The sequence below is a fragment of the Oncorhynchus masou genome, chromosome 10 (assembly GCF_036934945.1).
Source record: "Oncorhynchus masou masou isolate Uvic2021 chromosome 10, UVic_Omas_1.1, whole genome shotgun sequence".
Lineage (NCBI taxonomy): Eukaryota > Metazoa > Chordata > Actinopteri > Salmoniformes > Salmonidae > Oncorhynchus > Oncorhynchus masou.
In genome coordinates, this window is record NC_088221.1 from 14,009,109 (window position 1) to 14,036,923 (window position 27,815).

A 27,815-nucleotide genomic window follows, 5' to 3' on the forward strand; every position below is an offset into this window, starting at 1 on the left:
GGAAGTTCAGACTGGGGAATAATGTGTTTGAAGAGGAAGGTATGAATGCTGTCCATATTTGGTAGACAAGTTTTTAGCATTTTAAACCTTTATGTTTTTACCTGTCTTCTGAAAATATCCTAAACTTTTGATATCTTGGTCCTTTTGATTTTAAAACCTCTGAAGTGCACTGAGCGACTTCAGTCTCCAAACTGACTGTTTATCTGTCCAGGCCAATAAACAGTTCCATGGATTTTATGTTGCAGGCCTTTTGTTGTCTTGCCAAATAGGGCCTACCTGTGAGTTCCTTGAAAAACATTGAAAAACATTGCATTATGTTCTGAATTCCTGTGCATTAGCGTCATCAATATGAAGAGTTAATGCTTTACAACAGGTTGGTTGATGTGCATTGATGACGACCATCCATGAAAAAAATGATAATATAAAAGACTTGGTACACTTGACATTGTATTAAATATACTTTTTATTTCTTGAAATAGGCAAGGTAATTAGCTAAATCAATTGTACTCTTCACATTGTGTCTGTAATCACTTCAGCGCAGAAACATTCCAATTACTTGTAGTGGAGTGTAAAAAGCATGACATGTTGAAAATGCATCAAAAACATAATTTAAAAAATAGACCAACTAATTGTTTCTTTATCCCCCTAGTTTGTGTGAATCAGGCCAAATTTATGCAAAAGATTACTAAGGACTTTACCACGCATTTACTTTCCATGCAATACCTAGGCTACTCATTTCAGGAAATGTAAAAATAAACATTCATTAGTTGTAATATTGTGATTATACGTTTACTGTCTGCTACTTTGTTATATGTGTCCTTGTTTGGAAATGGACTTAATGTGACACACTCATTCTATAATTATAATACAGTAATCATGGAACCTAAATCCTTCCATCGCTTGAACGTTTTAGTGCTTTGGACATGCAAGTATACTGTCTTGTCTTCATTCATTTATATTGAAGAGAGAACAAGGGCATTTGTTATCCCCTGCTGTAAATACTACAGTACACCATTGAAAATGGATTGTAAAATGCATGCACAAAATAATTGCATTGCTGAATATTCAAGCAGCTTTTAGTGCAAAATACATTTCCCCCACGAAAAGATATGGTGGACCAAATCTTTAGAAAAAAGGTCAACCAATTGGAAGTTCTTCAAAAGTAAATGCTTCAGTTTCATTTTATTGCTCCCATAGCTTCAGGACAAACATATGCTAGCACTAACATTTGCACCCCATCCTTTAATGTATTCCTTAATAAATAAAAATACATTTACATATTTGTACATGTCTTTCCTATAAGATTGTATTCATGTGCATTTACTATGAGAGCAGAATACATTGGAAAACGATGTGAGTGAGTTTATGTTGAGAATGAGCAGAGTGAGGCTACATAAAGCTACTGATTTGATTTTTGGATTTAGTTATAGGCACAATACACCATCTATATTTCCTGGGCCTATTGATAAGCTAACATTAGCTCCATGTGCTACATAACATGTAATACTATGTATGCATAATCATTTAGTAAAATAAACTGCAATCTAAAACAAAGTCTGGAGTATATGGACAATGTCTTTATCATACAGCTACTTGTGGTTCAAATAAGCAGTGCAAAAAAAAGAAGAAACATACTATGGTGAAAATAAATGTCCTGCCTTGTAAACCTACCAAAATCACACTTGCCTGTCAGAGGTCTGAATCAAAGCTACCATGCAACGAAAACAATCTGTCATGCAAATCATTTCAGGAGGAAAACTACAAGATACTTCACATATTGCAATGCAATTAAGAGAGAATGAAACCCTGAGTCACACTTCAGAGAAGACAGGCAAAATTAAAATAAGAGATCTTGCTCTATGGCCTTGGAGGTCCTGGGTCTGAGACTGGCCTATGGAGTCCTGTGTTGGGAGATGAGTCTGATAGTGGAGAGGAGTCCTCAATAGGAAGAAAGAGAGATTTGGAATGCTGATGTCCTGCATGTTTGTTCTGTGTGTTTCTTTGTACAAGCAGTACTGTAAGGCTGTCCTCTATGGGTGAATCATCCATGTAAGCCAAGCCTGACAGCGAGTCTTTGGATTCCTGATGACTCCTCTCCAAGTTGAGTTCAGGACTCTGATAATGTAAAAGAAATAACAGCAAACACACACACACACACACACATTTCATCGTAAGTGTGTGCTTTGACCATTAGAAAGTGCCTCAGAATCCTTGGAGCTGGTCATCACTTTTCAAAAATGATATCCATTCCGTGTTTAAAAAGTCTGAGTCCTTGATTTCCATTGTCTGTTTGTTCTGTGGAAATCAACAGTTCAGTACGTACTTGTGATGACGAATGGCTGAAGCAATGGCTGCTGGTCAAAGCAGCGATTGGCTGGACCATAACACCTGGCCTTTGATAATCTGGACTAGCAGTCACAGTGCTGTAGGCAGGAGGTCCCAGTGTGGACTGCCTCTGCAGGAGCTGCAGGATGGTCTGAATATCTGATGTCATCTGGGACTCCAGCCTGCAAACACAGAATGCAGAAAATGAACGGCTACTCTTGGTTATAGGGACTGGAGGCTAATGGAAGACAAGTTCAACACCAATCAATAACCATACTGCCTCTAGGCTATCGTTGTTTTGTTTTTTATTGTACAGTTGTTGTATGTGTCAAATTCTAGCACTAGGGGGCGCTTGTGATCTATGTTGACACTACAGGATCGTCATGTTGTCAATTCAATCAAAAGGCTTGGGAACATGTTCTATCTGCTCTCTATGTCTAATAGTCCTACCGATTCTCTCTCTAGGAGTCATAATGAATATTCAGTAAGGGTGGGGTAACAATGTCTGGCTAACTCACATTCACACATTACCGGTTGTCATAATGGATGCATTTCCTCCTGCTGCTATATATAGAGCATTATCTGTGTTAATGCTGATTAATCACTTTAATTGCCCTTAGCAGCCATCCGTCAATCAGAAATAGTGCCATTATGCACATGCTTAGTAAAATGCCTTCATCATTTGTTCAGCAGGCCGTCACTCTTGACACATACGGGAAGACGGATTCTCTACCATTCAAATAACAGACAACCGTGTTTCGTTTAGTGTAATATAATGGCTGTGTTGAGGAGACCAGCAATTGGCAATTATTTTAGCGCTGCTCCCCCCTTAGAACGATGGTCATTAGGCTACCGCTGAAATAGAGCCTAAATGGTGGAGACATGTTGCTAAAACCACACAAACGATAGCTGCTAATGGTTGGGTAAAACCCAGGGTCAGAAAGAGTGCACTGGATAATGTGAGTCTTTTTGGAGACAGAAAAATGGTCCACCCGGATGCAGGAGCCCTCCAATGCGTTGTCTCCTATTCTGTGATAATTCCTGCTAAAAATACTGTACCACCTGCTGTTTGACTGTCTACTCTTGGCAGCCTGCTGGCTGCAGGTGTGTTATCTCTCCACTCAACCTGTTTGTCTGTCTCAGGAAATAAAGGGGGTTCAAATGTACTGTATTAATGCACATGGAACAAGTAGTCCATGTACATGTAATGTTGACTTGGATGGAAATTAAGCTAGCTCGCTAGCCCGAGGCTAGTACTCTTCAGACCAGGCTAGTACTTTTCAGACCAGGCTAGTAGAAAATGTGCCAGCCCGAGATCCAGATGAAATGTTGTCTTTTCCATTATCACATGGCAGATTTCCGACCAGGCTACTTTTCAGACCAGGCTAGTAGAAAATGCGGTCTACTAGTGCACAAAATACTTATAGGAAAATTATACTCAAACTATATATATATATATTTTTTCATTAGTCCACTGTTGGTACAGCCCCAATATGTTTTGCATGTCAACAATCAAGATTTCAAGGTCCCTACTGGCTCTCACATCTTTTTATTGGTCTTTATAGCTGGAGTGAAGTTAGTTGTTCATGAATGTTTGACATTACATTGTAGATGTCAGAGATGGCCAAAAAGAGTGCAGTACAGTAGGCCTACCTGTTCAAGTGCTCTTCGAGCTGATCTAAGCGTTGCTCCACCTCTCCGTATGTGATTTCACTGGCATCGCCGTCCTCGCCCCTCAGGTCCTGCAATTGTGCTGACTCATCCAGGTAGTCTCGGGGCTTCTCGCAGACCCATCTGTCATTGCACAGATCTGGCAAGGGAGGGAAACACACATCCTTTATAAGCTCACATGTGGGTCAGAGCACAGGTGCCTGGTAATCACTAAACCATCCAACCATTGAAAATAGAACAACTATTCTATTCATCTTTGGGTGAAAAGCTTCTGTGGGTTGTTCCTTGTGTTTGTAATTTATTAGTCTAGCTAGTGTTTCAGGAGACAATGGCTTTCTGTGCCGTGGTGGGACATTCGGGCTAACTCTGGTGTTATCTCTGCTAAACACACTGGTAATACGTGCTGTATACACTGATTAATGCTGGTGTGGGTAAGAGCAGCCTTTTTCTAATGATTTGAAAGAACTGACAGGCTGATAATGAACTTTAATCACGTTTATCTGTTGTAGCAGGGGCCTTTGGGATGCCCAGACTGAAATACACACTCCTTTTTCTGTGGTCTCTATTGTAAGAAATAGGCCTACAGTATTTACCTGAGGTGACTGTAGATGACTGTCTGTAGGAGAACAGCAATTGATTTCCATGCTCTGATGGAGAAAAATCAATGTTACCCACGTGTCTTTACAACACACAGAACAGTGTGTCACTGACTAAGTCATACATAGAATTCGCAATGATGACTATTCCAATTGGCTCACATTGTTCTATGAATGGCCTAATGTTTATAAGGTATTCACCTTCCGGGATGAGAACTAACTAGGACGTACCGTGCACATTTGGAGTGCGAGCATCTGTGCGAAAGCAGTGCAGGATGCCTGTGACTTAAGCTGGTGAAAGAAACAGCTCCACTGAGACTCGTTTTGGTACACATTTCAGCTCCACGCACATGGCTCTACTCAGGGATTTACAGTGGGGTGGGATTTGATTGATAGGCCTATATTGTCTTTGTGTCTTCGCTCTTAGCCTCCTACACAGGTGCATTTACTGCCTCACTGTTTCTGGATACTCTGTCTTAGACCCTCCCACTTGACATTGTGGGGTGTTTTTGGCTGTACGGTAACGTGGTACCTTTCGTCACCATGTAGCCGAGGCAATGACCACATCGGAGGCCTATTTTAACAGTATGCCTATGACAAGACACTGTTGGGGGGGGGGGGTAAGTGGATGAGGTTCTATGATCCTCTTAAAAGGCATGTTTTACAGCGGTGGCCATCTCCCAACTGATATGAAGTCATCCCTCTTAGAACTCAGGGGCCCAATCATTGACCCTAACAGCACGTGGCAAAGGGACCGTACAGGCCGTACCCCACGGCTAATTTGAAAGCCGCTAATGAGCTGTAGATCATTCTAGAAGGTAGTATGAGTAGAACAATCTGACGATGCAGGGACATTTAGTTCCCGTGCTCCAACAATAGACTTGGGTGTTACTGTGTGAGCACAGAAAGGGTTATGATTGTATTGCTGCTCACCAATGTTATCGTCAAAAGAGGGAGTTCTCTCCATGATGTCCCCAGGGGGATTGGAGTCGAGCCCCAGTGCAAGGTCTTCCACCGAGGGACACCCCTGGATGGCCGAGCCCATGGACATCTGCTCCTCCTTCCCTGAGTGTTTCAGGTCAACTGAAGTTCTCTTTAGGCACAAGTAGGACTCCCTCTCCCTTCTGGAGTCATTTTCTGTTTCCTTGTTGCTTCCCCCTGTGGAATTGTAATCAAGACGAGGCAGTGGAACACACCGTGCTCTAATATTACAGAGAGAAAGCACTGAACTCCTCTGGGACAGAGAGCTGCTCAGTGAAAAATGACAAGAGCAAGTGCTCGTGCAAAGTGTGGATACAGAACTCGCCTTTAGTTGGATGTGGTGTGAAGGAGATCCTTCTTGTGATCTTTGTGCTCTTAACGTCTTCCTCTGTATCTGAGTCACTAGCGTGAGAATACGCGGCCTGCAACGATGGGAACATCGCTAATGTAATATCATACAAACAAATATGACATAATTTGCTCCAGCAACATCTAATTAAAGCCACAATGTAACATCTCTATTTAATAGCGATGGCCGTGAGCATAGTAAATGAATACAAAGTTATGTCAATGTAGTCACATACCCTCAACATATACATTAACATAACGTCATAACGCATACTTGTCATCGTCATGCAATGACCTTTCCGAACATATAGTTAAGAAATACCTAAGAATACAGGGAGTGGGCTTTTAAAATATTATTATAGATTATATAACGTTTTGTTTAACACAATCTCATATGGTAAATCTTATATATTTTTTGTTATAGTCAGGCCTATTTCATTGTCAGAATATGCTACAGAATAATGTATGTTTATTGACCATACAGTTTCAACAGAGGACCCAACAGGCTAGTGTTATGACCATGTGCACCGTCTGACGTACAAAAACATAAGCGCAACATGCAAAGTGTTGGTCCCATGTTTCATGAGCTGAAATAAATTATTTTCCATATGCACAAAAAGCTTATTTCTCTCAAAATGTGTGCACAAATTAGTTTTCATCCCTGTTAGCGAGCCTTTCTCCTTTGCCAAGATAATCCATCCACCTAACAGATGTGGCATATCAGGAAGCTGATTAAACAGTATGATCATTACACAGGTGTCCCTTGTGCTGGGGACAATAAAAAGCCACTCTAAAATGTGCAGTTTTCTCACACAACACAATGCAACAGATGTCTGAAGTTTTGAAGGAGCATGCAATTGGCATGCTGACTGCAGGAATGTCCACCACAGCTGGTGCCAGATCATTTTATGTTTATTTCCCTAGCATAAGCTGCCTCAACATTGTTTTAGAGAATTTGGCAGTACGTCCAGCATGCCTCACAACCGCAGACCAAGTGTAACCACGCCAGCCCAGGACCTCCACATCCGGCTTCTTCACCTGCAGAGCCATCCGGACAGCTGATGAAACTGTGGGTTTTTGCACAAACAGAGAATTTCTGCACAGAAATCATCTCAGGGAAGCTCATCTGAGGGCTCGTCGTCCTCATCAGGGTCTAGACCTGACTGCAGTTTGGCGTCGTAACTGGCTTCAATGGGAAAATGTTCACTTTCAATGGCCACTGGCACACTGGAGAAGTGTGCTCTTCATGAATGAATCCCGGTTTCAACTCTACCGGGCAGATGGCAGACAATGTGTATGGTGTCGTGTGGGCGAGCGGTTTGCTGATGTCAACGTTGGGAACAGGGTGCCCCATGTTGGTGGTGGGATTATGGTATGGGCAGGCATAAACTATGGACAACTAACACAATTGCATTTTATTGATGGCAATTTGAATGCACAGAGATACCGTGAAGAGATCCTGCGGCCCCTTGTCGTGCCATTCATCCGCCACCATCACCTCATGTTTCAGCATGATAATGCACGGCCTGTACACAGTTCCTGGAAGCTGAAAATGTCCCAGTTCTTCCATGGCCTGCATACACACCAGACCTGTCACCCATTGAGCATGTTTGGGATGCTCTGGATCGACAGCGTGTTCCAGTTCCCGCCAATATCCAGCAACTTCGCACAGCCATTGAAGAGGAATTGGACAACATTCCACAGGCCACAATCAACAGCCTGATCAACTCTTTGTGAAGGAGATGTCACGCTGCATGAGGCAAATGGTGGGCCAACTAGGTACTGACTGGTTTACTGATCCATGCTCCTACCTTTGTTTAAGGTATCTGTGACCAACAGATGCATATCTGTGTTCTCAGACATTTGAAATCCATAGATTAGGGCCTAAATAATTCATTTAAATTGACTGATTTCCTTATATGAACTGTTACTCAGTAAAATCGTTGAAATTGTTGCATGTCGTGTTTATGTTTTTGGTCAGCGTCGATATACCTTGCCATTCCCATCTCGGAGGTTGAACGTCAGCTCCAGATTTGTCAGGAAGAAATCGGCAAACTCAGGGTACATGTCAAGCACCTCTAAGAGATCATCTCTCTGTATGGTATGCAGGTCACAGTAACTCAGGGCTCTGACGTCCGCATTGGACTTTCCAGGTTTGGCGTACAGATGGATCATTTCTCCAAAGATGTCATTCTTTCCTGGTGAGTGTAGAGAGAGAGAGAGAGAGAGAGAGAGAGAGAGAGCGAGAGAGAGAGAGAGATTGTAGATGAGGTTAGGTTCTTCTTAGAGAGAATTATCTGGAGAATACACCAGACATCAGGAGAGCTGGTGGTAGTCTCAGCGAATAAAGGATGGCCATATAATCTCAGAAGATTAGGAGAATTGCTCTGTGTCTGTCTGTGTGTAGACTAATGGATTGGACTGGTATACGAGAAGGACGTTATGTCTGGGTTTGCCTTTTGAGGATACGAAAAGTAGAGTGCCTATTCTGTCTGTCCAACCGTCGGTTGTATATTTTTGTTAGTGTATCATTCTACCTTCACCAAATGTCATAATGTAAACACTTTTAAATGGACATCCATCATTTCAAAGCTCCTTACAATGAATCACGTATCATTTAAAAAGCTCATTTCATAGAGAATGTTTAAAACGGGACTATATGTCGTAACATGTGTAAGTCCGGTCCTGGAGTGTCTTAATAACAAAATTAAACCCAAAAAATATTTTGGCCTATTAGGGTGTGGTGCCTGGCCTTAAAGGGCATCTTAAGATACCTTTCAGTGGTGTCAATTCTTAATAAATGTCAACCCCTGTGCAGCATTTTGTGTGAATGAGATGCAATAGGTTGGACTGCTGTGTGGCTTTAAGTGACTTATGAGGAGTGGTCTTGAGCCTTAGTGTTCCAACTCAGCAGGGACCAGGCACCTCCAACATGGAAGCCTACACATAGCTCTCACACCAGGGCTTTGCACAGGGGTTACAATGGAACAATAGTCTTCAATGGAATATTAGCATACAAACAATCGTCATTTTTGGAGGGTTTTGGTTCTCAAAAGCATACATTATGCATACAAATTGATTTCCCTATGGCTCATTGCCGTTTTACTTTCTTAAAAAGTGTTCCCTGGGCAGATATGCTCTAGTGGCAGAATTCATTTCATTTGGCTTTTGGAAGGTTGCTGTGATATATCAATGTATTGTTTCCAAATATGCGGATCTTTGAGATATGCATCTTCCAGTGTAATTCATATGATTGGTTTTGTATTACACAGCAGCTTTGGCCTGGTTCTGACCTTATTATGTCACATCTTTCATGTGATGAAAGATGCTCAATTTAATCTAGGCTTAGCCTGCAAAACCTGGTAGTCAGTGGGTTTCAAGTGTGATATTACTGTATGGAAAACAATTCCTTACTAATCTCATGTGTAGGCCATTTTAATAACTACTAACCAATATTACCTCAGTGCTTCCCCCTATGATTTTGTTTTTAGCAATGGTAGCTAATTTTCAATTGTACACATTTTGCCCTGGCTTATGCCGTGTTCTTATGCTATCTGAGTGACTCAAACATTGTAACAAAATCGATGGGGGCCACATGCCATGACAGTTTTGTAAATTTAGATTCTACCTGACTGTTTAGTTTTGATTATGGTGATTGTCGGTTCTCAAAGATGGTCTGATTTTAAATGATATTGCTCCATTATATTTTGTAAATACTTTACATCTGGTTATAGTCGGTTAGATTAACACCAACGTTTTACCATCACAAATTTGTAATATTTTATTTTTCCTTTTACTGCCAAATGCATATAGGTGAAACACTATACCTATAACCTATAAGACAATACTGCTAAGAACGGTTGACAATCAGATAATATCTCCTCCTTGTTTGGTTTCTTATGCCTCTCCTATGCCTCTGTTGTGTCCCTTCCCTTTTGCAGCTATTAAAAGAGCAGTGGTGCTATGCAATGACAGCTGTTTCACTTTGCTCTTTGAAGTTGCCAAACAGTCTCACGCGGAGCCACTTAATATAAATGTCAGAGCCTCCATTCTGTCAGATGAACAACTCTAATGCAATAACACTGTACCTACATATACAGAGCGCAAGTGTGAAAAGAGACCGAGGTCTCAATTTGTCTTCCCTGTTAAAATAAAAGGTTCAATCAAATCAAATTTTAAAAAAACATGACAAGACCTTCGGAATGGAGGTTTACGTAACTTCTCTAGTCACTATTATTGTTTAAGAATAATAAGAGAATACGATAAGGCAGTTGATATGAAATACATTCAGGTGTTTACGCTTACGAGTCCGGGTAGATCAGACAGAACACATTGTTGCAGTCAGTTGTCAGATTTGGACAACTCCCACTGCAGGTCTGCTGCAGTGGATCGGTGTTTAAATAACCAGCCATCTTTCCTCTGGGAGCTGACACTGTGTATCTCTGCCTGAGTTGACATCTAGCTCTACACATTGCCAAATATCATATGAGCACGAAACCCTACACTGGCTAGGACGGAATAATTCAAATCAATAATTCAATTCAACCCATCCAGCAAACATGCCAAAACATGCTTTAAAAAAAGCTAGCAATCAGCATTAGCTGTCTTCCAATCAGCATGTATAGAGCCTGGAGTTTTTCCTGCTCAGATCACATGGTCAGAAAACCCCACCCCTGGCCCTAACAGGGCTCCGAACTAACCATTCCCCTGGTGGCACCAGCCCATGATAAAATCATTCACAGTGATACTTAAATAGTTTGATTCAAGAAATAAGTTGTTTCATCTAACACACAGGTGTCAAACTCGGTCCACGGAGGGCCATGTGCTGCGTGTTTTCACTCCCCCCGTTGTACTTGATGGATCAAGTCAAGTTCACTGATTAGTTAGGAACTCCCCTCACCTGGTTGTCTAGGTCTCAATTGAACACATATTGAAAGCCAATAACAAAAAACAGGAGACACTCGGCCCTCCATAAAATGCATTTGACACCTGTTATCTACAGGACAAGACATGTCCAAGCAGCAGGAATGCATCATTCAAGATATTGTATTGATCCTCGCTATATGAGCCACGTTACGATTCCCACTTTGTGGGTTAACCCAATCGGTGCGATGCGTAGGGCGTTTGCCTTTCATGCCAGCGACATGGGTTTGCTTTTCCGAACCCACCTTTTGCTGCATTGATGTAAGAAGGGAAATGGTGGGCATGAGTCATAGGGAGGCACAGCCCCGACTGTACGTGTGAGGGGGTTGAGTATTCAAAGCAGGATTACTTGCCTTCCTGTTTGGAGGGGACAGTGTAGTGATTCTTGCTATATACAGTATGCCACCTTACAATTCCCACCAAGTGAGTTGACCCTATTGGCGTGATGTGTACGGTGTTTACCTGTCATGCCAGCGATATGGGTTTGCTTCCTTCCTCCACTATGGCTACATTATTTTGATGAGCAACCAGTGATTTTCATGAATTTTGGGGATGACAATTAGGCCACTGTTGCCATTTCAAAATAGGGCTCCAGAATTTGACTCCTTTGTTCAATAGATTCATTTGCTTATATCTTTCTTTGTGTACTCACATCACATAGGCTAATTATTTAGGTAAAATTCACCATCTGAGGAAGTGGAAACCCAACTCATTAACTAGATCGCTAAATATAATATGCTCCTCATTAGCTGTGTAATTGATTAATCTAACAGTAAATTGAATGGGTGGCGCAGTAGTCTGTCGCAGCCGGCCGCGACCGGGAGACTCATGGGACAGCGCACAATTGGCCCAGCGCCGTCCGGGTTAGGGGAGGGTTTGGCCGGCAGAGACGTTCTTGTCCCATCGTGCACTAGCGGCTCCGGTGGCGGACCAGGCGCGCTGACAATGCACGCTGACACGGTCGCCAGGTGTACGGTGTTTCCTCCAGCACGTTGGTGTGGCTGGATTCCGGGCTAAGCGGACATTGTGTCAAGAAGCAGTGCGGCTTGGCTGGGCTGGGTTGTGTTTCGGAGGACGCACGGCTCTCAACCTTCGCCTCTCCTGAGTCCGTAAGGGAGTTGCAGTGAGTTGCAGCGATGGGACAAGACTGTAACTACCAATTAGATACCAAATTTGGGGGAAAAGGGGTTAAACAAATGCGAAATAAAATAAGTTAATTTTATTTAAAAAATTAAGATTGTAGGGGGTAGATCAGCTTTAATATTGCAGATAAATTGTAGCTTCCATCAATGTAATTGTCTGCATCACGTCCAATCCCTATGTATTTTGTTGCTTATATATATATATATATATATATATATATATATATATATTACACACATACACTACCATTCAAAAGTTTGGGGTCTCTTAGAAATGTCCTTGTTTTTGAAAGAAAAGCACATTTTTGGCCCATTAAAATAACATCAAATTGATCAGAAATACAGTGTAGACATTGTTAATGTTGTAAATGACTATTGTAGCTGGAAACGGCTGATTTTTAATGGAATATCTACATAGGCGTACAGAGGCCCATTATCAGCAACCATCACTCCTGTGTTCCAATGGCACGTGGTGTTAGCTAATCCAAGTTGATAATTAAAAAAACAAATTGATCATTAGAAAATAATTTTGCAATTATGTTAGCACAGCTGAAAACTGTTGTCCTGATTGAAGAAGCAATAAAACGCCTCACAAGTCCTCAGCTGGCAGCTTCATTAAATAGTATCCGCAAAACACCAGTCTCAACGTCAACAGAAAAGAAACGACTCTGGGATGCTGGCCTTCTAGGCAGAGTTGCAAAGAAAAAGCCATATCTCAGACTGCTCAGTTGGGCCTCCCACTCCTCTTTCTGTTCTGGTGAGAGCCAGTCTGTGAAGGGAGTAGTACACAGCTGGAATTATGATACAGTGAATTATAAGTGAAATAATCTGTCTGTAAACAATTATTGGAAAAATTACTTGTGTCATGTACAAAGTAGATGTCCTAGCTGACTTGCCAAACCTATAGTTTGTTAACAAGAAATTGTGGATATGGTTGAAAAACAAGTTTTAATGATTCCAACCTAAGTGTATGTAAACTTCCGACTTCAACTATATATATAAAACATTCTATTGGTTGGAAGAGCTTTGTATAATAATTGAAATTGAAAAATGCTAAATTTTGAATCCGGCGTTGTCTTGCATAACAGTTCATAAACAACGTGCCATAGAATCAGTACATCAAAAATCTATTTTGCCATCTAAATGGCACAGCTTTCAATTTGTTGGTCCTTAAATGAAACGGCTTTGTTTAAAATGTAATTTTTTTATTTCACCTTTATTTAACTAGGTAAGTTAGTTCAGAACAAATTCTTATTTACAATGACGGCCTACACCAGCCAAGCCTGGACGACGCTGGACCAATTGTGCACCGCCCTACGGGACTCCCAATCACGGCCGGTTGTGATACAGAAAGCTGAGGCCCTCCTCACTTCAACGGTTAAAAATCCCAAAAAAACAGAACATTTTTAGTGAGCAGATAGAATTTGCAGCTCGTACCAATGCAACCAATTAAGAATTGTACTCTCACAGTCAAGTCAAAGGGTTGCAAAATGTGACTAAATGGTCGCAGTCTGGAGCCCTGCCTAATAATAGCATATCATTTCATTTCTCCTGACCAGATGACCAGGAAAAAAACACCAGTTTCTATAGTTCACATGCATTTACCCAGAATGGCTACCACAATGTCATCTTTCAGGATCTCTATGGAGCCCCGAGACAGGAAGTAAAGTGCAGTGAGGACATCTCCGCTGTGGACCAGGGTGTCCCCTGGGGGGGCGTGGGTGGTCTGGAAGCGCATGGCCAGGGCTCTCAGGCAGCCCTTGGTGGCTCCGTGGAAGGCCTTACAGCTCTCCAACAGAGCCTGGTTGAGGTGGAGGCAGATATCTGCCTGCAGACACTCAGGGAAGCCTTTTAACACCTAGAGTATTTGTAGAAAAATTAAACAATTATAGAACGCAACCACCGTGGGTTCACCTCAGGAGTAAGGAAACAGTGTTTCACATGTATAGTATGTTGTCATTGTTATTATCACCCTTCTCAAATGGTTAGTATTTCAATATGTTTTTATCTCCTGGAATTTAAAATAGGCTACCGGTTGTGACAAAAACAATAACAGAATATACTTACCTCTTCAATACATGCAAATTATTCTGGGCTAAACTATTCCCGTTTCCCCACAACAGTGTTTCAGTGATGCAAATGCAAATACTATAAAACACAGGCAGTTAGGACCTTTTTCACATTGAAAGATGCAGTAAGTTGTCAAAAGGTTTTCTATAGTATGCTGTACTTGAAAAGGAAAAAGCATTACTGTATCCTTCAAGCAAGCTCATGCATCCACATGCAGACTTTTTATTTGTTTTATTTGTTTTTGTTTTGTCTGTATATCGTTGTGTTTGTGTGACTGTCCTTGTCTATCAGTGTTTTGTTAATTGTCATGTTTTGTGTTTTTTTGTGGACCCCAGGATGAGTAGCTGTTGCTTCTGTAAAAGCTAATGGGGACACAAATAAAGCCAATCTGTGACATATGCCCTTGGCCTCAGCTCAAAGCACTCGGGTAATTGTAATCTGGCAATGCATGTGGAAGCTCAGCGTTGGGCTGTTGCTACACAGGAGATGGTATGGAAACTCAAACACCTCACTCAAAAACTGAATAGAAAAATGATGATGATGGATTATGGTGTTGATGGTTGTCTACTGTCTACACATGGGCAAGTACGATATGTTTTGCGAGCAGAATATTATGATTTAAAAGCCAAACAAAAACGTAAAGCAATTAAGCTTAACATGGAAATGGTTACAATTCATACTTTCACATATGTACCTCCTGCTCTTACCAGCGTAGATGTTATTCCATTTGAAAAGCAGAAATGAAAAAAAGTTGTTTTTAAAAAAAAAGCATTTTGCATGAGGATCACATTTCAAGAAAGAGGATTGAACTATGTCGGTATGACAAATTGAGGTTTTTCTGTTTACCGTGTTCATGTCGATGCCATTCGTGTAGGTCCAGGAGTGTTGGAAATACTCCTCCAGCCGCTGCTTTAGCGGGTTGGGGATCTGGTGGAAGCGGATAAACTCTCGAACCCGGAGCATCTGGGTGTGGTACCTGGCCGTGCCTGAGTAGAGCCGCTGGATGATAGCTGACACGTTACCGAAGATGCTGGCATACATGAGGGCTGCACAACACACAGACAAAAGTAAAAGTCACCAGTCCTTTGTGCTATCCATAAGCACAAAGAATCTTGTGAATGTTAGCTGCTCGGAATGTTGAGAATGAACTAAGTAAAAGGAAATAGGAAGTATCAGACTCACAGCCGATCAGCATGACACAGATAGAGAAGATCTTTTCTGAGTTGGTATTTGGGGAGACATTCCCAAAGCCCACGCTGGTTAGACTGCTGAAAGTGAAGTAAAGTGCGGTGACGTATTTGTCCTTGATGGAGGGCCCAGAGTTAGGGTCACTGAAGTTATACCTCTTGCCAATGGATACCCCAAGATTGTCGAGCCAACCAATGTTGTGCTCCAGGTAAGGCTTCTCCACATTGCCAATGGCGTACCATATGCAAGCTAGCCAGTGAGCGATGAGTGCAAAGATACACATGAGTAGGATGAGTACAGCCGCTCCGTACTCAGAGTAACGGTCCAGTTTCCGGGCAACACGCACCAATCGCAGAAGTCGGGCTGTCTTCAATAGGCCAATCAGAGTGGTGGTCTAAAGAGACAAGAGATGGTACATTATTAGCAAGGTCTCCAGTAATAAGAGTGACATGATCAGATGTTGTGAAACATGTTCCTTGTCAAATACGAATAATACATTTTATGCAAAGTTGGTAGTGATTTACTGTATTTGATATCACAAAGGTGCATTGGAAATATATTTCAGCACTCAGCCAGTACCAACAGATGTTTGACCAAAAAAAGAGTCAACGTCACTTCATCAACATTAGTAGTGAGTTTTCTCTAGACTCCTCTCAACAGTACAATTAAAAGATTCTTAATCTTGCCGACTTTCTATGTAATGGCTCTGGTCAATGTCGTACTAACACAGAACTGTGAAACAAAGAGCACGCAGATAAAATCTGCTATATTGATGTCTGGGCAGGAGAGAAGTAACACAATGAACAAGTCCCAGGGAGGTGGCTGCTCGCTCTGTCTCATCAACAATGGCTCTTGCAACATTTTACAATTGTCACCTCCAAGGAGATCATTTATTTACCTGACAATTATAATTTGGCCCTGGAAAGTGAGGCTAGTAGCTGCGTTTGGTTATTTTCAGAGGCTCTTTAACAGATAAAACTGACAGTGATTCTTATGTACAGTACCAGTCAAAAGGGTGGACACACCTACTCATTCAAGGGTTTTTCTTTATTTTTACTATTTTCTACATTGTATAATAATAGTGAAAACATAAACTAGTAAATAACACATACAGTTGAAGTCGGAAGTTTAAATACTCGGCCTTGTCTCAGGAGTCATTAAAACTTGTTTTTCAACCACTCCACACATTTCTTGTTAACAAACTATAGTTTTGGCATGTCGGTTAGGACATCTACTTTGTGCATGACACAAGTACAATTTCCAACAATTGTTTAGAGACAGATTATTTCACTTATAATACACTGTATCACAATTCCAGTGGGTCAGAAGTTTACATACACTAAGTTGACTGTGCCTTTAAACAGCTTGGAATATTCCAGAAAATTATGTCATGGCTTTAGAAGCTTCTGATAGGCTAATTGACATCATTTGAGTCAATTGGAGGTGTACCTGTGGATGTATTTCATGGCCTACCTTCAAACTCAGTGCCTATTGGCTTGACATCATGGGAAAATCAAAAGAAATCAGCCAAAACCTCAGATTTGTTTTTGAGACCTCCATAAGTCTGGTTCATCCTTGGGAGTAATTTCCAAATGCCTGAATGTACCACGTTCATCTGTACAAACAATAGTACGCAAGTATGAACACCATGGGACCACGCAGCCATCATAACGCTCAGGAAGGAGATACGCTCTGTCTCCTAGAGATGAACCAACTTTGGTGCGAAAAGTGCAAATCAATCTGAGAACAACAGCAAAGGACCTTGTGAAGATGCTGGAGGAAAGAGGTACAAAAGTATCTATATCCACAGTAAAACGAGTCCTATATCAACATAGCTTGAAAGGCAACTCAGCAAGGAAGAAGCCATTGCTCCAAAACCGCCATAAAAAGCCAGACTATGGTTTGCAACTGCACATGGGAACAAATATCGTACTTTTTGGAGAAATGTCCTCTGGTCTGATGAAACAAAAATAGAACTGTTGGGCCACAATGACCATCGTTATGTTTGGAAGTAAATGGGGAGGCCTGCAAGTTCAAGAATACCATCCCAACCGTGAAGCACGGGGGTGGCAGCATCATGTTGTGGGGGTGCTTTGCTGCAGGAGGGACTGGTGCACTTCTCAAAATTTATGGCATCATGAGGTAGGAAAATTATGTGGATATATTGAAGCAACATTTCAAGACATCAGTCAGGAAGTTAAAGCTTGGTCGCAAATGGACAATGACCCCAAGCATACTACCACACTTTGTGGCAAAATGGTTTAAGGACAACAAAGTCAAGGTATTGCAGTGGCCATCACAAAGCCCTGACCTCAATCCTATTGAAAATGTGTGGGCAGAACTGAAAAAGCTTGTGAGAGCAAGGAGGCCTACAAACTTGACTCAGTTACACCAGCTGTCAGGAGGAATTTGCCAAAATTCACCCAACTTACTGTGGGACGCTTGTAGAAGGCTACCCAAAACGTTTGACCCAAGTTAATCAATTTAAAAGCAATGCTACCAAATATTAATTGAGTGTATGTAAACTTCTGACCCACTGGGAATGTGATGAAAGAAAGAAAACCTGAAATAAATAATTCTCTACTATTATTCTGACATTTCACATTCTTAAAATAAAGTGGTGATCCGGGTTGGTGCCTCTTCCTTGGGTTGTGCCGTGAGGGAGATCTTTGTGGTCTATACTCGGCCTTGTCTCAGGATGGTAAGTTGGTGGTTGAAGATATCCCTCTAGTGGTCTGGGGGCTGTGCTTTGGCAAAGTGGGTGGGGTTATATCCTGCCTGTCTGGCCCTGTCCGGGGGTATCGTCGGACAGGACCACAGTGTCTCCCGTCCCCTCCTGTCGCAGCCTCCAGTATTTATGCTGCAGTAGTTTGTGTCGGGGAGCTAGGGTCAGTCTGTTATATCTGGAATATTTCTCCTGTCTTATCTGGTGTCCTGTGTGAATTTAAGTATGCTCTCTCTTATTCTTTCTTTCTTTCTTTCTCGGAGGACCTGAGCCCTAGGACCATGCCTCAGTACTACCTGGCCTGATGACACCTTGCTGTCCCCAGTCCACCTGGCCGTGCTGCTGCTCTAGTTTCAACTGTTCTGCCTGTGGCTATGGAACCCTGACCTGTTCATCGGATGTGCTACCTGTCCCAGACCTGCTGTTTTCAACTCTCAAGAGACAGCAGGAGCAGTAGAGATACTCTGAATGATCGGCTATGAAAAGCCAACTGACATTTACTCCTGGGGTGCTGACCTGTTGCACCCTCGACAACCACTGGGATTATTATTATTTGACCCTGCTGGTCATCTATGAACATTTGTACATCTTGGCCATGTTCTGCTATAATCTCCATCCGGCACAGCCAGAAGAGGACTGGCCACCCCTCATAGCGTGGTTCCTCTCTAGGTTTCTGCCTAGTTTCTGGCCTTTCTAGGGAGTATTTTCTAGCCACCTACACCTCCATTGTTGCTGTTTGGCGTTTTAGGCTGGGTTTCTGTATAGCACTTTGACATCAGCTGATGTAAGAAGGGCGTTATAAATACATTTTATTGATTGATTGATCCTAACTGACCTAAAACAGGGAATTGTTACTAGGATTAAATGTCAGGAATTATGAAAAACTGAGTTTAAATATATTTGGCTAAGGTGTATGTAAACTTCTGACTTCAACTGTATAGAACCATGTAGAAACCAAAAAAGTGTTAAAGAAATCAAAATATATTTGAGATTCTTCTAAGTGGCCACCCTTTGCCTTGATGACAGCTTTGCATACTCTTGGCATTCTCTCAACCAGCTTCATGAGGTAATCATCTGTAATGCATTTCAATTAACAGGTATGCCTTGTTAAACGTTCATTTGTGGAATTTCTTCTCTTCTTAATGCGTTTGAGCCAATCAGTTGTGTTGTGACAAGGTATTGGTGTTATACAGAAGTCCATAATATTTTCAGAACAGCTCAAATAAGCAAAGAGAAATGACATTCCATCATTACTTTAAGCCATGAAGGTCAGTCAATCTGGAAAATTTCAAGAACTTTTAACATTTCTTCAAGTGCTGTTGCAAAAACCATCAGGCGCTATGATGAAACTGCCTCTCATGAGGACTGCCACGGGAAAGGAAGACCCAGAGTTACCTCTGCTGCAAAGGATAAGTTCATTAGTGTTACCAGCCTCAAATTGCAGCCCAAATAAATGCTTCACAGAGTTCAAGTAACAGACATCTCAACATCAACTGTCCAGAGGAGACAATGTGAATTAGGCCGATTTGCTGCAAAGAAACCATTACTAAAGGATATCAATAATAAGAAGAGATTTTCTTGGGCCAAGATATATGAGCAATGGACATTAGACCAAAGGAAACCTGTTCTTTGGTCTCGTGAGTCCAAATTAAAGATTTTTGGTTCCAACCACTGTGTCTTTGCTAGAAGCAGAGTAGGTGAACGGATGATCTCCGCATGTGTGGTTCCCACCGTGACGCATGGAGGAGGTGGTGTGACGGTGCTTTTCTGGTGACACTGTCTGATTTATTTAGAATTCAAAGCACACTTAACCAGCATGTTTACCACAGCATTCTGCAGTGATACGCCATCCTATCTGGTTTGCACTTAATGTGTTTTTTTTGTTTTTCAACAGGACAATGACCCAACATATCTCCAGGCTGTGTAAGGGCTATTTGACCAAGAAGGAGAGTGATGGAGTGCTGCATCAGATGACCTGGCCTCCACAATCACCTGACCTCAACCCAATTAGGGATGAGTTGAAACACAGAGTGATGGAAAGGCAGCCAACAAGTGCTCAGCATATGCCGGAACTCTTTCAAGAATGTTGGAAAAGCATTCCAGGTGAAGCTGGTTGAGAGAATGCCAAGAGTGTGCAAAGCTGTCATCAAGGTAAAGGGTGGCTACTTTGAAGAATGTAAAATATAATTAATACATTTATGGTTACTACATGATTCCATATGTGTTACTTCATAGTTTTGATGTCTTCACTATTATTCTATGATGTAGAAAATAGTCTAAATAAATAAAAACCCTTGAATAAGTAGGTGTGTCCAAATGTTTGACTAGTGCTCTATGTGTGGCTGAGCCCGTGGTGTGGCTGAGGGAGTATGTTTGCTAAATGGCCTTAGATTTCAGAGTTGAAGCTGCAGTGAGAAATGGCTGCAGGGCAATATGTGAAACAGGTACAATTGAAAACATTGATAATTTCCTCCAATTCTATGCTTTTTGCCATGTTCTTTTGCTGAAACTTAATACCAAAATGTTTTTGGAATTTTCAGTTCCACTCACTGTCTAGCTGATTATATTATTTAAAATGATATTGGTCCATTATCTTTTCTAGACTGTACATCTGTTTTTTTCCACTGAAAGCTTTTTGGCCACTAGACTAACTTACCAATCTACATTTTATTTATCTGACATGGGCTAATTTCATGGCTATAAATTACTGACATAAAGAGGAAAAACTGCTGATGCACTTGCAACAAGTTCTTTTGGGGGGGGAAGGAGCTTCAAAAGGTGTGCAGCCCGCAGGCCGCCAGTTGCCCATCCCCGATCTAGCTCCACATAGGGCTTATATAATCAACGTGGTCTGAGGTAACGTTAACTAGCACTAGGGGGTAAGGTTAGGTTTAAGGTTAAGGAGTTAGGTTAAAGGGTTAAAGTTAGGGTTAGGGGAAAAGATAGCTAACATGCTAGTAGTTGCAAAGTAGCTATTTAAGTAGTAAGTAGCCGAGTTGCAAAGTTGTTCAAATGCTAAAGTTGTCTGTGATGAGATTCAAACGTGCAACCTTTGGTTTGCTATAGACCCATCCATCCACCCTCCTTTTGCCTTAAGTAACCTTCTATCTTATGAAACCACATAACATATAATATTAATTTGAGTGTCCTGGATTTAAGTTGACTATGTTATGTCTAATCTACAAGACCACTCTGATGTAATAGCACAACAAGTCCTTTACCAACATAAAATAGACTCTATATTAACATGCCCTCTAAAGCGCCATTTGAATAGCTCGTCAAGGAGTGCAAGTCAGGCCAAAACACACAATGCAACATGCAACAATATCAAAGATTTTACTGAGTTACAGTTCATATGAGGAAATCAGTAAATTCAAATAAATAAATTAGGCCCTAGTATATAGATTTCACATGACTGGGCAGGGGGGCAGCCATGGGTGGGCCTGGGAGGGCATCGGCCCACCCACTGGGGAGCCAGGCCCAGCCAATCAGAATGAGGTCTTCCCCACAAAAGGGCTTTATTACAGAGATAAATACTCCACAGATTCATCAGCTTTCTGGGTGGCTGGTCTCAGAGGATCCCGCAGGTGAAGAAGCTGGATTGTGGAGGTCCTGGGTTGGCGTGGTTACACGGGGTCTGCGGTTGTGAAGCCAGTTGGACATACTGCCAAATTCTCTAAAGGGACATTATCTTTAATAAATTAGCAAAACATTCTAAAAACCTGTTTTAACTTTGTCATCATGGGGTATTGCGTGTAGATGTATTTATTTAATCGATTTTAGAATAAGGCTGTAACGTAACAAAATGTGGAATTAGTGAAGGGCTCTGAATACTTTCCGAATGCATGGTGTGTGGATATATATACACTACCATTCAAAAGTTTGGGGTCACTTAGAAATGTCCTTGTTTTTTAATGAAAAGCTATTTTTTTTTGTCCATTAAAATAACATCAAATTGATCAGAAATACAGCGTAGACATTGGTAATGTTGTAAATGACTATTGTAGCTGGAAACGGCAGATTTTTTATGGAATATCTGCATAGGCGTCCAGAGGCCCATTATCAAAAACCATCACTCTATGTTCCAATCAAACATTGTGTTAGCTAACCCAAGTTTATAATTTTAAAAGGCTAATTGATCATTAGAAAACCCTTTTGCAATTATGTTAGCACAGCTGAAAACTGTTGTCCTAAAGAAGCAATAAAACTGGCCTTCTTTAGACTAGTCGAGTATCTGGAGCATCAGAATATGTGGGTTTGATTACAGGCTCAAAATGGCCAGAAACAAAGAACTTTCTTCTGAAACACATCAGTCTATTCTTGTTCTGAGAAATGGAGGCTATTCCATGTGAGAAATGGCCAAGAAACGGAAGATCTGGTACAACGCTGTGTACTACTCCCTTCACAGAACAGCGCAAACTGGCTTTAACCAGAATAGAACGAGAAATGAGAGGCCTCGGTGCACAACAAAGCAAGAGGACAAGTACATTATAGTGTCTAGTTTGAGAAACAGACACCTCATAAGATCTCAACTATCAGCTTCATTAAATAGTACCCACAAAACACCAGTCTCAACGTCAACAGTGAAGAGGCGACTCCGGGAAGAGAGTTCCTCTGTCCAGTGCCTGTGTTATTTTGCAGATCTTAATCTTTACTTTTTATTGGCCAGTCTGAGATATGACTTTTTCTTTGCAACTCTGCCTAGAATGCCAGCATCCCGGAGTCACCTCTTCACTGTTGACATTGAGACTGGTGTTTTGCGGGTACTAGTTTTAGAAATATCTGTACTTTACTTTTTATGTGTTTGACTACTTTTACTTTTACTACACTTTTACTACATTCCAAAAGAAAATCTTGTACTTTTTACTCCATACATTTCCCCTGACAACCCAAAGTACTCCGTTACATTTTGAATGCTTAGCAGAACAGAAAAAATTGTGAAATTCACGCACTTCATCAAGAGAACATGTAGTCATCCCTTCTGCTTATGTTCTGGCGGACTCACTAAACACAAATGCATCTTTTGTAAATAATGTCTGAGTGTTGGAGTGTGCCCCTGGCTTTCCATACATTTTTGAAACAAGAAAATGTTGCTGTCTGCTTTGCTTAATATAAGACATATGAAATGATTTATACTTTTACTTTTGATAGTTAAGTATATTTTAGCAATTACATTTACTTAAAGTATATTTAAAACCAAATACTTTGACTCAAGTAGTATTTTACTGGGTGACTTTCACTTTTACTTGAGTAACTTTCTATTAAAAGGTATCTCTACTTTTACTCAAGTATGACAATTGGGTACGTTTTCCACCACTGCATATTGACATGGTATAAGTTATGGCAAAATGTGTATAAAAGCAGGAAATTCGCTTTAAACTGCAAAAATAATATCCACCTCATGCCAAAATTGATAGAATTATCTGTAAGACTGCAACTTTTTCTCTCTGCCCCATGGCAAAATGAATAAAATTGCATTATATTTGTTATAAAATTGTTACATTTACTCTACGCCCGATGACAAAATGTGTAGAATAGCTATGTCACAATGGGATGCTGGAGTACTGCGTCTCAGCTGTGGACTATGATTTACACCTAAGCAGCTAAAGCATAAGAGAAACCTTAAACACAGCGCGGGAGCCTGCTGGCTTGGTTATGAAGCTCCCTGATCATTCTGTTAGACACCAAATCTGCTTCGAAAGGGCAAAGATGTGAATCCATTAACACTTGCAGGTTGTGATAAAATAGCTCAATAAAGCAAACTGATAAAAATGGTCACCAATTACCCCTAAACACAGACTGAACAACCGGTTTCATAGGCATGTTGCAGTTTCATCCAACACATACAGTACATGAAAACATCTGTGTCTTTAAATCAGGAAGAAATATGTACATTTTGAAAGGAAAAAGTGAGACAAACATTGGTAGCATAGAAGACAATGTGGCTAAACTGAAATTTGAATGATTTTGTATTAAATTAAATTGTGACATGCTGAAATTAAACAATGACTCGGCACCGGTTTTTATTTTGATTTGTTGTCAATATTCACTGACTGACTTTAAATATATATATACACATATACTTAACTTTTATATAAATAGGCAAGTTAAGAACAAATTCTTATTTACAATGACGGCCTACCCTGGCCAAAACCTAACTCAGACGACGCTGGGCCAATTGTGCACCGCCCAATACCGGCCGGTTGTAATACAGCCTGGAATCGAACCAGGATCTGTAGTGACACCTCTTGCACTGAAATGCAGTGCCTTAGACCGCTGCACCACTCGGGAGCTGAATCAGTAGTAGAGGTGGAATAGGTGATTATGCTTTAGAAATGAATCACAAGCTGTCTCTCTCTCGTGTTCTGGTGAACCCATAGAAATAAGACTAAATAGAATGGGCTTGGAACCTCTAACCCTAGAAATTTGACTGGTAAACTCATAGGTACACTCGCAATGGCTGTCTGGCATTGTGATGTAATAATTCCGATGGTAATGTAGAATGTTCATTCAAATTATGTTAAGTGACGTGGCTCATGCAATGGAATGCATTTTTTTGTAATGTCATTTGAGTTGATTCAACCCATGTGAAAAAAAGAAAGAAATTAAGACAATATAATAATTCCACGCGTAAGCGTTAGAAAATAACTAACTAGCAACGCTGGTCTCATGAATTGCAAAGGGTTAGGGGAGATTAGAACCTCGTTGTCTTAACATTGTAATCTTCAACCAAGGATTCAACAAATCACAGCACAGATTGATGGGTACACTTCCTGGTTTTACTTTCTGCTTTGCTCCAATGGGTAGACTCACATGGCCACCAATCTACCCATTATGCCATCATTGACTTGAATGGGAACGCCTGTTCTATTCATTCTTATTTCTATGGGTGTGCCAACAGAGCATGATAAAGCACTGAAAGGATATTCCCTCATTAACAAACAAGCAAACATGCCGGCCTGCCCAGGGCTGGATTAATGCAGGGGCTTACAGGGAAGCCCCTGGACCAAAGCCCACAGGAGCCCACTCTCAATGTTCAAAATACACCAGAAAGCATAATTTAGCCACAGAGAATCAATAGATTCAAAAAACAACTGTGAATTAAGTTTTATCACAATCACATACATGTAACTGCTAAAATAAAGAAAACACCAACATAATGTGTTTTAATAGGGTGTTGGGCCACTATGAGCTGCCAGAACAGTTTCAAAGTGCCTTGGCACAGACTCTACAAGTGGAGCTAAACCATGGCAGGAATATGCACCCCCACACCATAACATATACTTTGTATCCCTCATTTACTGATTTATTTTATTTTGGCAGTTACCAGTATGCCTACCGTCAATAAGGCAGCAATTTGGGCAGCATGCCAGCCAAATATAGAACAGCTTGTTGCATTGTGGCCATAGACATATAATCCATAGAAGTGTTTTGGAACTTCTTACCCTGGCATTTTGACTGTTAAACTCATGGGTACACTACAGTTGCAATGGCTGCCATTCCTGACTTGAATGGGAACTGCTATCTGTGGACTATATTTCTATGGTTGGTTTCAGCTGTCAGTTTGCCTTTTAAAAATGTCTAAATACATACATTAACATTTTAGTAATTTAACAGACACTCTTATCTAGAGGGATTTGCTGGGACAACGTCAGATTATCACCTAGTCGACTCAGGAATTCGATCCAACGACCTTTTGGTTATTGGCCCAACAATCTTAACCTCTAGGCTACAATCACCAGAAAAAAGTACAGTTTGTAAAGCAAATGCCTACTGCTGAAAAGAGAAGACTAATCTGTCTGTAGAACCAATAACAGAACAAAAGTCCTCAAAACAACTCCCAATTTTGAGCGAACAGCAGCACTGTTTTTTAAAGTAGCTCATCTTGAGATAAGCTATTGCCACGAGGAGTGCAGCGACCATCACCGGTGAGTAGCCTATGGCTTCATCTTCATCATTGGGGGAGTCAGTGTGACACTGAAAAGTTTATTTAGTAGCTTACGTAGGTATATACAGTGCATTCGGAAACTATTCAGACCCCTTGACCTTTTCCACATTTTGTTACATTTTGTTACAGCCTTATTCTAAAATGTATTAAATTGTTTTTTTCCCTACGCGCAATACCCCATAATGACAAAGCAAAAACAGGTTAGCACATTTATTTTAAAAAAGAGACTGAAATATCACATTTACATTAGTATTCAAATCCTTTACTCAGTACTTTGTTAAAGCACTTTTGGCAGAAATTACAGCTTAGAGTCTTCTTGGGTATGACGCTACAAGCTTGGCACACCTGTATTTAGGGAGTTTCTCCCATTCTTCTCTGCAGATCCTCCCAAGCTCTGTCAGGTTGGATGGGGAGCATTGCTGCACAGCTATTTTCAGGTCTCTCCAGAGATATTCGATTGGGTTAAAGTCTGGGCTCTAACTGGGCCACTCAAGGACTTTCAGAGACTTGTCCCGAAGCCACTCCTGTGTTGTCTTGGCTGTGTGTTTAGGGTCTTTGTCCTGTCTGAGGTCCTGAGAACTCTGGAGCAGGTTTTCATCAAGGATCTCTCTGTACTTGCATCTGTTCATCTTTCCCTCGATCCTGATTAGTCTCCCAGTCCCTGAAAAATATCCCCACAGCATGATGCTGTCACCACCATGCTTCACCGTAGGGATGGTGCCAGGTTTTCTCCAGATGTGACGCTTGGCATTCAGGCCATAACGTTAAATCTTGGTTTCATCAGACTAGAGAATCTTGTTTCTCATGGTCTGAGTCCTTTAGGTGCCTTTAGGCAAACTCCAAGCAGGCTGTTGTGCCTTTTACTAAGGAGTGGCTTCTGTCTGGCCACTACCATAAAGGCCTAATTGGTGGAGTACTGCAGTGATGGTTGTCCTTCTGGAAGGTTCTCCCATCTCCACAGAGGAACTATGGAGATCTGTCAGTATGACCATCGGGTTCTTGGTCACCTTCCTGACCAAGGCCCTTCTCCCCGATTGCCCAGTTTGGTTGGGCAGCCAGCTCCAGGAAGAGTATTGGTGGTCCCAAACTTCTTCCATTTAAGAAGGAAGGAGGCCACTGTGTTCTTGGGGACCTTCAATGGTGAAAACATTTTTTGGTACCCTTCCCCAGATCTGTGCCTCCAAATTTCTAAAACCCTGTTTTCACTTTGTCATTATGGGGTATTGCCTGTAGGAAAAGATTGATTGTATCCATTTTAGAGTAAGGCTGTAACGTAACAAAATGTGGAAAAGAGGAAGGGGGCTGAATACTTTCCGATGCGCTGTATATATACTGAAAAAAAATATAAGTGCAACATGTAAAGTGTTGGTCCTCTGTTTCATGAGCTGAAATAAAAGGTTCCAGAAATGTTCCATACGCACAAATAGCTTAGTTCTCTCAAATGTTATGCACAAATTCGTTTACATCCCTGTTAGTGAGCATTTCTCCTTTGCCATGATAATCCATCCACCTGACTGATGTAGCATATCAAGAAGCTGATTAAACAGCATGATCATTACACAGGTGCATCTTGTGCTGGGGACAATAAAAGTCCACTCTAAAATGTGTCGTTTTGTCTCACAACCCAATGCCACAGATGTCTGAAGTTTTGAGAGAGCATGCAATTGGCGAGTTCATTTCTCTACCATAAGCTGCCTGAAATGTCATTTTACAGAATTTGGCAGTACATCAAACTTGCTTCACAACCGCAGACCACGTGTAATCATGCCAACCCAGGACCTTCACACCCGGCTTCTTCACCTGCAGTATCATCTGAGACCAGCCACTCGGACAGCTAATGAATCTGCGGGTTTGCACAACCGTAGAATTTCTGCACAAACGTTCAGAAACCGTCTCAA

General features: G+C 41.3%; 1 protein-coding gene across 2 annotated transcripts in view; it reads right to left on the minus strand.

The window, feature by feature from the left end:
* Nucleotides 1-445: 445 nt before the first annotated feature.
* Nucleotides 446-27,815, minus strand: part of LOC135547183 (potassium voltage-gated channel subfamily H member 7-like) — a 48,232-nt gene continuing 20,862 nt past the window's right edge. The window contains exons 7-15 of one of the 2 annotated variants that reach the window (XM_064975941.1): nucleotides 15,239-15,638; nucleotides 14,903-15,102; nucleotides 13,592-13,844; nucleotides 7,914-8,119; nucleotides 5,899-5,995; nucleotides 5,526-5,750; nucleotides 3,979-4,135; nucleotides 2,271-2,507; nucleotides 446-2,116 (exon numbers count right to left, since the gene is read on the minus strand). In XM_064975941.1, coding sequence (XP_064832013.1) covers nucleotides 1,858-2,116; nucleotides 2,271-2,507; nucleotides 3,979-4,135; nucleotides 5,526-5,750; nucleotides 5,899-5,995; nucleotides 7,914-8,119; nucleotides 13,592-13,844; nucleotides 14,903-15,102; nucleotides 15,239-15,638 — 2,034 coding nt within the window. In that variant the 3' untranslated portion in view covers nucleotides 446-1,857. Of the gene's footprint in view, nucleotides 2,117-2,270; nucleotides 2,508-3,978; nucleotides 4,136-5,525; nucleotides 5,751-5,898; nucleotides 5,996-7,913; nucleotides 8,120-13,591; nucleotides 13,845-14,699; nucleotides 14,754-14,902; nucleotides 15,103-15,238; nucleotides 15,639-27,815 lie in introns of those variants that run through there. The other variant, XM_064975940.1, reaches the window with a different exon arrangement.